The 13,957-nt window shown below is 36.0% G+C and overlaps 1 protein-coding gene across 1 annotated transcript in view; it reads right to left on the reverse strand.

The window, feature by feature from the left end:
• Window positions 1-13,957, reverse strand: part of LOC140845706 (serine/threonine-protein kinase TAO1-like) — a 55,492-nt gene that overhangs the window by 15,168 nt on the left and 26,367 nt on the right. Inside the window, exons 11-13 of the mRNA XM_073220523.1 lie at window positions 11,940-12,140; window positions 8,212-8,448; window positions 106-234 (exon numbers count right to left, since the gene is read on the reverse strand). Coding sequence (XP_073076624.1) covers window positions 106-234; window positions 8,212-8,448; window positions 11,940-12,140 — 567 coding nt within the window. The remainder of the gene's footprint in view (window positions 1-105; window positions 235-8,211; window positions 8,449-11,939; window positions 12,141-13,957) is intronic.

Genomic DNA, 13,957 nt, shown 5'->3' on the forward strand with positions numbered 1-13,957 from the left:
GCCACAAAAAAAGAAAATTTTATCTTAATGGTTCTATGAGTAGATCAATATTGGATATAACCAGTAAGCAGGTAAGTGGCTTGAAAATTTTTATAAAGTAAATACCTCCTTAAGCTGTTCCTTTCGAAGTTTGTATTCTCTCTTCTGGGTCTTCAAAAGGCTATTCAGTTCTTTCTTCTGCTCAGCCTGAATACGTTGCTGAAATTTTTTCGCCTCGTTGGACATCACTTTAGCCTATAGGAAAATTTTTAAATGGATCAAATTAGCTAACTAGATAAGCTTCAAAGCAGCAGTTTAATACACATTAGCAAGGATATTTCCTCCCACCTAAGAATATAAAATCAATATAATCATTACCAAAACAAGAATATCCAATAAATTATTAACAAGTGTTACTCAGCATCCTTATGATTTGAATTTCAGAGAACCACTAAAATGGAACTCATCTTTAAAATGCTGATCTTTTACATGCTCAGTGTTTCCACCTTATTTCCCCCAGTTAAGTGGAGTATGCTGCCCGACCCACCCCACTAATAAAACAAAACTAATGTAATTAAGTTATGACCTTTTATCTAGCTTGACTTGTGTATTAAACAATGTAATATGTTCATCTTCAAATTAAACCCTGACTTTTAATTTGTATCTTAAATAATGTTAAATATTAAATACTTGTATATTATTATTTTATTTCTGATGATACATGCAATAGTTGACCCTTAAACAATGTGGGGATTAGGGGTGCTGACTCCCAACAGAGTAAAAAAAAATCCTCCTATAACTTTTCATTCCCCAAAAACTTAACTATTAAAAGCATACTGCTGACTGGCAGCCTTACTAACAACATGAACAGATATTCACACATATTCTGTATGTTGTATAAATTCTATACTGTATTCTATAATAAGGAAAGCTAGAAAAAAGAAAATGATCTTTTAAACTGTCTCCCAAAACATTTTCCAAGACCTTTATTGAAAAAAAATGTGTATAAATGGGCCTGTGCAGTTCAACCCTATGTTATTCGAGGGTGAAATATACATATCCATTGTAGAACATTTAGGAAATACAGAAAAACACAAAGAAGAAAAACCTTGCATGATTTTACCACCCAGATATAACCAATATAAACATTTTGGTGCATACCCTTCCTATTTTTCTCTAGGCATGTATAGATATTGATATAAATATATAAAACAAATCTAAAATCACATTGTACATCCTGTTTCATGAATTCCTTTCCCAAAAATGTTAGTATCTACCTCTTTACAAAGTATTCAAGAAAGTACAACACCAAACAGGATTCTAAATATTTCTACATTCTTTCACCAAATTATTTCAAAATCAAATATTCATTTACAACAGAAATTATTTTGCTAAATTCTCTGTTCCTGTGAGAGAGTGATTCTTCTTTTTTTTTGAGCTATAAATGCCCAGGGCAGACTAGCCAGACATATTTTAAGATATGGTGTAAATTTACTGAGAAGTTTACATTTTATTTGACAACTGTGATTATCAAAATAAGTTGAAACTAATGGGATACCTGGGAAATTAGAAACCAGTTTTCACAAAAGACTCCTAAAAAATGCACCTTTATCATACAGTAGAATGATACTTATTTGTAGTAAACAAATGGGTTAAATCTGAACCTGAAACCCTCTTAATTCCTCTTAATTTAACATTCTCTGTATATAACAGTACTCTTCAATTCTTCTGATATAAAAATGCTACTAAAAATTTAAGGTTTCCAAAAAGTACATAGAGAATGATGAATGTTTTTTGACACCTAAATCACCTACTAACTGATTTATCAAACTTCTCAGATAACCAAAGTACCCAAGGCCTAGAACAGAATACTTAATGACTTTATTTTTCATTAAGCTTTCACTGATATACACTCTTATGACGGTTTCAAATGAAAAATAATGTGATTACTACATTCATCCACATATATCATTGAGTTCCCCCCATACCCCATTGCAGTCACTGCCCATCGGTGTTGTAAGATGCCACATCACTACATGTCTTTTCTGTGCGACACTGTCTTCCCCATGATCACCCCCACACCATGTATACTGATCGTAATAGCCCTCAATGCCCTTCTCCCTCCCTCCTCAACCGTCCTCCCGCACCCCTCCCCTTCTTGGAGTTTGTGAGTCTGCTGCTTTGTTCCTTCAGTTTTGCTTCATTGTTATACTCCACAAATATGAGAAATAATTTGGTACTTGTGTTTCTCTCCCTAACTTATTTCACTGAGCATAATACTGTCTAGCTACATCCATGTTGCTGCAAATGGTAGGATTTGTTTCTTTCTTATGGCTGAATAGTATTCCATTGTGCATATGTACCACTTCTTCTTTATCCATCCATCTACTGATGGAAACTTACGTTGCTTCCATATCTTGACTATTGTAAATAGTGCTGTGATAAACATAGGGTGTATATGTCTTCTTATATCTCACAACTTTTTTCTCTGGGTAAATTCCTAGGAGTGGAATTCGCGGGTCAAATGGAATTTCTATTTTTAGTTTTTTGAGGAACCTCCATATAGCTATCCACAATGGTTGAACTAGTTTACATTTCCACTGGCAGTGTAGGAGGGATCCCCTTCCTCTGCATTCTAGCCACCATCTGTTGTTCCTAGTCTTTTCGATGTTGGCCATGCTAAATGGTATGAGGTGATATCTCATTGTGCTTTTAATTTGCATTTCCCTGATAATTAGTGATATGGAACATCTTTTCAAGTGCCTCTTGGCCATCTGAATTTCTTCTTTGGAGAAGCGTCTGTTCATATCCTGTGACTATTTTTTAATTGGGTTATTTGCTTTTTGGGTGTTGAGGCATGTGAACGCTTTACATATTTTGAATGTTAATCACTTGCCGGATATGTTGTTTACAAATATAGTCTCCTATACTGTAGGATGCCTTTTTGTTCTGCTGATGGTGTCTTTTGCTGTACAGAAGCTTGATGTAGTCCCATTTGTTCATTTTTGCTTTTGTTTCCCTTGCCCAAGGAGATGCATCCAGGAAAAAGTTGCTCATGTTTATATTCAAGAGATTTTGCATATGTTATCTTCTAAGAGTTTTATGGTTTCATGACTTACATTCAGGTCTTTGATCCATTTCAAGTTTACTTTTGTGTATGGGGTTAGACAATAATCCAATTTCATTCTCTTGCATGTAGCGGTCCAGTTTTGCCAACACCAGTTGTTGAAGACACTGTCATTTCCCCATTATATGACCATGGCTCCATTATTGTATATTAATTAAACACATTTGCTTGGGTTTATATCTGGGATCCCTAGCCTGTTCTATTGGTCTTTGGGTCTTTTCTTGTGCCAGTACCAAATTACCTTTGCAGTAGAGGTTGAAGTTGGGGAACATAATCCACCCCCTGCTTTATTTTTCCTTCTCATGATTGCTTTGGCTATTTGGGGTCTTCCGTGATTCCATATGAATTTTAGAACTATTTGATCTAGTTCACTGAAAAATGCTGTTGGCATTTTGATAGGGATTGCACTGAATCGGTAGATTGGTTCAGGCAGGATGGTCATTTTGACAATATTAATTCTTCCTATCCATGAGCAAGGGATGTTATTTCCATTTATTAGTATCTTCTTTTTCTTAAATGTCTTGTAGTTTTCAGTGCAAAGGTCTTTCACTTCCTTCATTAGGTTTCTCCCTAGGCATTTTATTCTTTTTGATGCAGTTGGGAATGGAATTGTTTTCCTGATTTCTCTTTCTGCTAGTTCATCATTAGTGTTTAGGAATGCAAGAGATTTCTGTGTATTAATTTTGTATTCTGCCACTTCGCTAAATTCAGTTCTTAGTACTAGTAGTTTAGGGGTGGATTCTTTAAGATTTTTTATGTATAATATCATGTCATCTGCAAACAGTGACAGTTTAACTTCTTCTTTACCAATCTGGATGCCTTTTATTTCTTTGTGTTGTCTGATTGCTGTGGCTGGGACCACCAGTACTATGTTGAAGAAAAGTGGAAACAGTGGGCATCCTTCTCTTGTTCCCCACTTAGAGGAAAAGCTTTCAGCTTCTCACTGTTAAGTATGATGTTGGCTATGGTCTTGTCATATATGGCCTTTACTATGTTGAGGTACTTGCCCTCTATACTCAGTTTGTTGGTATGTTTTTACCATGAATGGATGTTGAATTTTGTCGAGTGCTTTTTCTGCTTCTGTGGAGATGATCATGTGCTTTTTGTCCTTATTTTAGTTAATGTGGTGGATGATGCTGATGGATTTCAAAATGTTGTACCATCCTTTCATCCTTGGAATAAATTGTACTTGATCATGATAGACGATCTGTTTGATATATTTTTTACTATGATTTTGTTGAGTGTTTTTGCGTCTATGTTCACCAGAGATATTGGTCTATAATTTTCTTTTTTTGTGGTGTATTTGCCTAATTTTAGAATTAGAGTGATGCTGGCCTCATAGAATGAGGGTGGAAGTATTCCCTCCTTGTCTACTTTTTGGAAAGCTTTAAGGAGGATGGGTATTAAGTCTTCACTAAATGTCTGATAAAATTCAGCAGTGAAGCCATCTGGTCCAAGAGTTTTAATTTTAGGTAGATTTTTATTACCAATTCAGTTTTGCTTGAGGTAATTGATCTGTTCAGATTTTCTGTTCCCTTCAGGGTCTGCCAAGGAAGGTTGTACTTTTCTTGAAAGTTGTTCATTCCTTCTGGGTTATCAAGTTTTTCAGCATACAATTTTTCACTGTATTCTCTAATAATTCTTTGTATTTCCGTAGTGCCCATACTGATTTTTTCTTTCTCATTTCTAGACACTCTTTTTTTCTTGATAAGTCTGCCTAGGGTTTTTTCTATTTTGCTTATTTTCTCAAAGAACCAGCTCCTGCTCTCATTGATTCTATTGTTTTATTCTTCTGGATTTTATTTAAGCCTGCTCTAATCTTTATTATGTCCCTCTTCTACTGACTTTGGGCCTCATTTGTTCTGCTTTTTCTAGTTTTATTAATTGTGAGTTTAGACTGTTCATATCGGATTTTTCTTCTTTCCTGAGGCAGGCCTGTATTGCCATATACTTCACTCTTAGCACAGCCCTAGCTGCATCCCACAGATTTTGCATTGCTTGATCTGTTTTTATTTGGTCATTGATCCATTGATTATTTAGGAGCATGTTGTTAAGCCTCCATGGGTTTGTGGGTCTTTTCATTTTCTTTAAGTAACTTATTTCTAGTTTCATACCTTTGTGGTCTGAGAGGCTGGTTGGTTCAACTTCAATATTTTTGTATTTACTGATGTTCTTTTTTGTAGTCTAGTATATAATCTATTCTTGAAAATGTTCCATGTGCACCTGAGAAGAATGTGTATCCTGCGGCTTTTGGGTGGAGCATTCTGTAGATATCTGTTAGGTCCATCTGTTCTGATGTGTTGTTCAGTGCCTCTGTTTCCTTACTTATTCTCTGTCTGGTTGATCTGTACTTTGGAGTGAGTGGTGTGTTGAAGTCTCCTAAAATGAATGCATTGCATTCTATTTCCACTTTTAATTCTGTTAGTATTTGTTTCACATATGTAGGTGCTCCTGTGTTGGGTGCATAGATATTTATAATGGTTATATCCTCTTGTTGGACTGACCCCTTTACCATTATGTAATGTCCTCCTTTGCTCTGGTGGCTTTCTTTGTTTTGAAGTCTACTTTCTCTGATACAAGTACTGTAACTCCTGCTTTTTACTCCCTATTGTTTTCATGAAATATCTTTTTCCATCCCTTCACTTTTAGTCTGTGTATGTCTTTGGGTTTGAGGTGAGTCTCTTTTAAGTGGCATAAAGACAGGTCTTGCTTTTTTATCCATTCTATTGCCCTGTGTCTTTTGATTGGTACATTCAGTCCATTTACATTTAGGGTGATTATCAATAGGTATGTACTTATTGCCATTGCAGGTTTTACATTCATGGTTACCAAAGGTTCAAGGGAAACTTCCTTACTATCTAAGAGTCTATGCTCACTTAGTGTACTATTACAAACAAAATCTAAAGATTCTTTTTTTTTCTCCTCCTTTTTCTTCCTCCTCCATTGTTTATATATTAAGTATCATATTCTGTACTCTTTGTCTATCCCTTAAGCTACTTTGGGATAGTTGATTTAATTTTGCATTTGCTTAGTAATTAATTGTTCTGCTTTCTTTAATGTGGTTTTATTACCTCTGGTAACTGCTATTTAGCTTTAGGAACACTTCCATCTATAGCAGTCCATTCAAGATACACTGCAGAGACAGTTTGTGGGAGGTAAATACTCGCAGCTTTTGCTTATTTTGAAATTGTTTGATCTCTCCTTCAATGTTAAATGATAATCTTGCCAGGTAGTGTATTCTTGCTTCTGCTTCATTGCATTAAATATATCCTGCCACTCCTTTCTGGCCTGTATGTTTTCTGCTGAGAAGTCTGATGATAGCCTGATGGGTTTTCCTCTGTATGTGATCTTTTCTCTCTCTCTAGCTTCTTTTAATATTTTGTCCTTATCCTTGATCTTTGCCATTTTAATTATTATATGTTTTGGTATTCCTTGGATCCCTTGTGTTGGGAGATCTGTGCACCTCAATGACCTGAGAGACTATCTCCTTCCCAAGATTGGGGAAGTTTTCAGCAATTACCTCCTCAAAGACACTTTCCCTTTTCCTCTTTCTTCTTCTTCTAATACCCCTGTAATATGAATATTGCTCCGGTTGGAATTGTCACACAGTTCTCTCAATATTCTTTCATTCCTAGAGATCTTTTTTCTGTGCCTCAGCTTCTTTGCATTCCTCTTCTTCAAATTTTTTTCATTTATGGTCTCCTCCACCATATCTAATCTGCTTTTAAATCCCCACATTGTATTCTGTAATGAATGGATCTCTGTTCTGGATTCATTCCTGCATTCTTGAGTATTTTTCTGTACCTACATGGATGTGTTTATGATTTTTGAAAAATCTCTTTTAGGAAGATTGATGAGTCCATTTTCACTTGACCTCTTTTCTGGTGTTTTGGGGACTTTGGTTTGAACCAGGTTCCTTTGGCACTTCATATTTTGTATGTGACACCCTCTAGGACCCTGAAGGCATACTCCCTGGAGTTACTTAGCCGATGGAGTGATGTCAGGGTCTCACCAGAGCGACACTGGTGACTGGGGGTTGGGAAGAGCTGTTTCCTGCTTCCCGGCTACCCTGCATCTCTCCACAGCCAGACTAGTCAGCTGAGCACACAGGTGTAACCCTCTATGCCTTGCATTTATAGCTGCTGTAGGCAGGACCTCCCTCTGGATGGACTGACACCAGGGCAGGGGCAGCTGGTTTGTAAGCCAGTGCCAACCTGCTGGAAGGTGCAGCAGGCTGCATATCATGGCGGAAGGCTTCGGAGCTGTGTAGCCAGCCAGGGGGATGGAGCACCTGAAGTTCTTGAAAAGTTCCCAACCTGGTGCGCAGAGTGCATCTGGACAATTTTGTCTACTGGTCCTTTCTTCTGAGTTGCAAGCCCTGTGCAATCCTTGCCCATTTAGTAGCCCTCTCACTGTTAGGAAGTCTCTCATACTGTCTGCCTTTCTTTTGTCCCAGAGCAGCTGGATGTGAATCCATTTTCCACAACAGCTGGAATCTCAGTCTGTCCAACTATTCCTCCTGTCTTAGCTTTCCAACCCCACTAATCTTGAGCACCATGCAATATAGGATCTTGCTCCCACAGCAGATCTCCAGGGCTGGGTGTTCAGCGGTCCTAGGCCTCCACCCCGTCTCCACTCCATTTCTCTTCCTTCTTCCAGTGAGCTGGGGTGGGAGAAGAGCGTGGGTACCTCCAGATCATGGCTTTGGTATGTTACATTTTTTGAGGTCTGTTCTTTTCTCCAGGTGTAAGCAGTCTTGTGCTGCCTTCTTTCCTGTTGATCTTTTAAGGTTAGTTGCATTAACAATATTTTCATATTATATGTGGCTTTGGGAGGAGGCCTCTGTCTCACCTCTCAGATCGTCATCTTCAATCTGATCTACCTGACTTTAAACACTGTTACATGATAAAACTGTCAAGTTATCAGGAAATAATTCCATATCGACTCAGCACTTGATATTTTACCTATTATATAAATATTTCTCCCTTTCCCCAATTGACTTGCTGGTTCTGGGGAACAGATACCCTAACATCACAATGCCATCTTGGTTAATTCTGAAATCGTCACAAGGGAGAATAAACACATTAGTAATACTGGTCAGCTACCTCTTTTTCCACTGCCACCTGATGTTTCTTGAGAAGCTTCTTCATTTTTGCAGCAAAGGTGTTACGCTGAGTTTCAAGGTCTTTCTCTAATCTGAGGCGATGCTCATCCATCTTAGCCTTTAACTTTTTTTCCAGATTCATGAGCTGTTTCTGATGTTGCTGTGTCATTCTCTTACAGCCAGACATTTGTTCTCTGAGCTGACTTTCCTGCTCATGTTCTGGCATTTCCCTTGTATCCTACAACAATGGAGAGGAAAGAATGAATTAAAGCATAACTTTTTTATTTCAAAACCATCTTAGACCAGTCTACTATCAACTAAGTAGGTAACTCATGTAGGAGATCCCACTCAACAGCTTCTAATAAAATTTTATCTGAAAAAGCAGACAAGCTAGCTGGTTCTAAAATTTAAGTGGGAATGTAAAGGACCTGGGATAGCCAAAGTTTTGAGGAGGTATGAAAAGTTGGTAGATGTAAACTTCAGTAATCAAAACAGTGTGGTATTGGTATAAGGACAGGCTGAATAGAGCAAAGGAACACAGTAAAATCTGGAAACAGACCCACATATATTCAGTCAATTGGTTTGCTACCAAAATGTCAAGTTAATTCAAAGAGGAAAGGAAAGTGTTTTTAATAAATCCTGCTTTAACAACTGGTTCTCTGTATTCAAAATAAATAAATGCTTAATCATGCTATACACAGAAATTAATTTGAAAAGAGTCACTAGACCTAAACCTAAAATCCAGAATCATGGAGCAGAGGATAACACAGAATATTGTCATGACCTTGGGGTCAGCAAATATTTCTTGGGTATGACAGAAAAAACACTGAGTATAATGAAAAAAATGTACAAACTGGATTCTGGAATAGAGGCAAAATTCAGATAATGTAAGATTAATCATTTAAAGTGAACAATTCAGTAGCATTTAGTATATTCATGATATTCTGCAACCACTGCCCCATTGTAAAGAAAAAAATGTACAAACTGGATTCTTAGAGACAAAATTCACATAATGTATGATTAATCATTTAAAGTAAACAATTCAGTAATATTTAGTATATTCATGATGTTCTTCAAGACTGCCTGTATCTGGATACAAAACATATATAATACTTCAGAAGAAAACCGTGTATGTTTTAAGCAGTTGCTCCCTAATCTCCCCTTCTGGTAACCACCAATCTATTTTCTGTCTATGGATTTACCTATTTTGGATGTTTCATATAACATGTGACCTGTTGTGTATGGCTTCTTTCACCTAGCATGTTTCCAAGGTTCATCCATCTTGTATAGGATGTAACACTACTTCGTTTCTTTTTATAGCTGAATAATATTCCACTGTATGCACATACCCTCATTTGTTTATCTATTTATTTGTCACTGGACCTCTGTGTTGTTTCCACCTTTTGACTATTGTGAATATTGCTTTTATGAACATTTGTGTATATGCATTCGTTTAAGTACCTGCTTTCAATTGTTTTGGGTATATATCTAGAAGTAGAATTGCTGAGTCATGGGGCAACGCTATGTTTAACTTTTTGAGAAACCATCAACTGTTTACCACAGCAGCTGACATTTTACATTTTTAGTAGCAGTATACAGCAGGAGTTCCAATTTCTCCACGTGCTCCCTAGTTGTTATTTTCCATCTTTGTTTTTGTTTTTCTCTTTTAATAGCTAGCCATGTAACAAAACAGCAGCAGACTCACAGAGTCCAAGAAGGAACTAGCAGTTACCAAAGGGAAAGGGGTGGGAAGGGTGGGTGGGAAGGGAGGGAGAAGAGGACTAAGGGGCATTATGATTAGTACACATAGTGTAGAGGGGGGAGACGGGGAAGGCAGTAATAGCACAGAGAAGACAAGCAGTGATTCTATAGCATCTTACTATGCTGATGGACAGTGACTTCAATGGGGTGTTAGGTGGGAACTCAATAGTATGGGTGAATGTAGTAACCAGTGTTGCTCATGTGAAACCTTCGTAAGATTGTATATCAATGATACCTTACCAACAACAACAACAAAATAGCCGGCCATCCTAGTGGCTGTAAGGCAGTACTCATTGTAGTTTTGATTTGCGTTTCCCTAATGACTAATCTTATATTGAGTATTTTTTCATGTGCTGTTGGCCATTTGTATATATTCTCTGGATAAGTGTCTATTCAAGTCTTTAACACCTTTTTTAAAATTGGGGTGTAGTTTATATAATAATTTGAATAGGTTTTTGGTGGAGTCTTTAGGGCTTTTTTATGTAGTATCAGGTCATCTCCAAACAATGACAATTTCACTTCTTCCTTACTAGTGTGGGTGCCTTTTATTTCTTTTTCTTGCCTGATAATGTAGCTAGGACTTCCAATACTCTGTTGAATAAAAGTGTTGTAAGTAGGCATCCCTGTCTTATTCCTGATTTTAGAGGAAAAGCTTTTAGCTTTTTCATGGCCTTTACTCATTTTTAGTGGGTTGTTTGAATTGGATTTTAAAACTAAAAATTTTAATTTATCACAGACGGAGAAAAAATATTTGCAGGACATATCTGAGATAAAATACCTGTATCTTTCTTATGAAAGTCAAACATACATATGCCCTATGACTCAGCCATTTTATCCTATGTATTTGTCACAGAAATTAAAACATCATGTTCAAAGACATATACATGTTTGTAGCATCTTAGTATGCTGATGGACAGTGACTGTGCTGGGGTATGTGGTGGGGACTTGGTAATAGGGGGAGTCTAGTAACCATAGTGTTGCTCATGTAATTATACATTAATGACACCAAAATGATAAAATAATAAATAAAAGTATTGATTTCATCTTCCACTTGCCCATAGCAACCTCTAATCTACTTTCTATGAATTTGCGTATTTTAGATATTTCGTATAAGTGGAATTCTAATAATATTTTTCCTTTTGTGTCTGACTTATATCATTTAGTATTTTTTCAAGGTTCACTAACATTGTAGCATATATTAGAACACCGTTCCTTTTCACAGCTGAATAATATTCCATTGTGTGTGTGTGTGTGTGTGTGTGTGTGTGTGTGTGTGGTGTGTGTGTATACACATACACTATGGTTTGTTTATCCATTCATGTGTTGATGAACACTTGGGTTGTTTCCATCTTTTAGCTATTGTGCCTAGTATTGGTGATACTGAAAGCAGTGAAGTTAAAAAGGAAGCATTCCTATCAATTGTGAAAAGGAGTTACCTGACCTTCCAATGTTTTCAAGAAAATTTAAAATCTTACATGTGAAAGTGTAGCAAACATCCACATTTCCCAAACTGAGAAGTTGTAATTTTCTACAATTACACCCAGTGTTATTTTTAAAATGTAAACATTACGGAAAATGCAAAAATCACTTTTCATTATCACCCACCTTAAACCTTTCTCCACATCCCAAAGGCAACCATTATCACTAATATCATGTTGTATACTTACAATTTTAAAATACCTTCGTTTTCATCTAAGTAACTTCAAATAATACATTATATGGTATTTATTTATTTATTTATTGTAAGATTTTTAAAATATTCTTTTTGCATTCTCAAAACATGTTTCCTAAATGCAGACATTAAACTGGGAATTAAAAAGCCTTTTGCCATTTTAAAATAAGTTGCCTAAATTATGTTCCAAACTTCTGATACATCAAAGGAAAAAAACCCCAAACTCTTAAACTAACCAGACTAGGAAAATTAGTTACCAAAGGTGAAATTTTTTTCACTGAAATCCAAATACTCACAGGTCTTGAACGGATGGCAGAATTATTAGTCATAATTGTTTCGATTCGCTCCATCACGTGTAGCTCATCCTTGCTTTCTGAGGCATCCTGAAGAATGTTAACCCTACCACTTTGACTCCTGGTCCTGTTGGACATACAGGGAATAGACTGATGACTTCCAATATTGTGCACTGCTGTCTGTCCAACACCGTGATCTTGGTCCTGAGGGAAAAGAGTATTAGACTCAAGTATCTTTATCTCCTGAATTTTTTATTATTAGCACCTAGCACACCGCTTGGCACACACAGTCTTCAGAATGTTAGTGGTCTATTTTGAGAAATTCCTTGTATTTGCCAAGACCAGAAAGTTTATCAGTTGTTAGTTGACAGATTAAAAATGTGACCAACTAGTAAATACCAAAAAGCCAAACCAAGTCTGTGAAAAAGTTAATCAGAGTTATTTCCAAAGTGTAGTCTTCTCTCTAAAATTTTTGACATTACCTTGAAATCCATTTCTCCTACACATCTCATGGGGTATACACAGAGATGCCGCTCATTTCTCAATGCTTCCAATGGTGAAAACAAACCCCAACCTTTTTTTTAATCGTATAAACATCCCTTTTAGTTATTTTCTATTGAAGCCTTTCATATTTCTTTTCTTCTCAGAATGTAGTCTTTAGCCTAAATTTCTTCCACTAAGTAATTTAATATTAATTCCTATCTATTTTTATGTAAAATTAAATATTGTATATATATTTAATCATAATTGGAAGACTGTTCTTCCCAAGAAACCCAGCAAGCTTTGGTATTTGGGCACCAATATTATAGTCTTACCATACCAAACCTCTTTAAGATATGCAGAATAATAAATACAGACCCATGGTATATGGAGGATCTTTTCTTACATCCACAGCCTTAAAAAGTTGCTGTTATTCTAATGTTTAATGACATTAGAATTTTATTAATTTCACTTTACTAAAGCATTTCATATACCTAAAATAGCCCCAATTTTCTAGTGACTACTCTTAGAAGTAAAAAACAGTATCAAAAATACCAAAATTGTATGTAAGAAAGTTTTCTATTTTATAGTTGATTAATTATGTAGTGTTATTAAAAAGAAAAGTAACTACTACTCCTGTTTTCAGAATGCAGGGATCTTTCTCAATAGAAAGCAATAAAAAAGAATCAAAGCTTTGGCATTGGGACATGAGCAAAGAAGAAAACAGAAAATACTTAGACTAAAAAAGATAGCTCCACAAATCATAAGCTTTATATTTTCCTTTGAGGAAGTTCTGTAACATTTCTACTGCAAATTTGGAAACATGGCAACATGGAAACAACTTGGTCTCAAGAGTAATATATGAATCCGAACCCATATGCTTGTACAGTAAGTTAGTTAACCACTCTGAGCATTACTTTCCTCACCTATAAAATGAGTATTTTAGAACCATGTAGGGAAATGAATCCCTATACACAACTGAAAAGAATGAAGTGTTCTTACTAACAGAATAAGAATGCTTGGTAATTTTTTTCCCCCAGGATAAATTTAGCTAAGTCACATGTTTATTTTATTTATTTATTTACTTATTTTTAAAAAAGCAAGAAATTTCCACTTTAATAAACATATATCAAACATTACACTAAAGGCACTGGGGGAGAGGTTTATACAATAAACAAGAGAAGGACAATGGGTGGTAATTCTAATGACTTCTCTGTGAGCACCGTCAACTTCCAAAGCCTGTAATTTCAAATACTTCCAAAAGCGTGTCCCATGCCATCAGACAATCAGGCAAAAAAGTGTTCAGTAGACCAGAATTTAGGGAGGGACTAGATTAAATAAAAGTTGAACAGGTTTCTCTGATAGAAGACTTCACAGAGCTTTACTAGCTAATGTACACTACCAAGAGGTTGGTTTAAAGAATGCAAAAGCTTTTCCTCCACCTGGGACCTCAAAGAATCACTGTGAAGACACAATCTGGAAACCACTGATAGAAAAGATTCTTGGCAAGAAAAGTTCCATAAGGAAATAAGCCAATAAGG

The sequence above is a fragment of the Manis javanica genome, chromosome 2 (genome assembly GCF_040802235.1).
Source record: "Manis javanica isolate MJ-LG chromosome 2, MJ_LKY, whole genome shotgun sequence".
In the NCBI taxonomy this organism is placed as follows: Eukaryota; Metazoa; Chordata; class Mammalia; order Pholidota; family Manidae; genus Manis; species Manis javanica.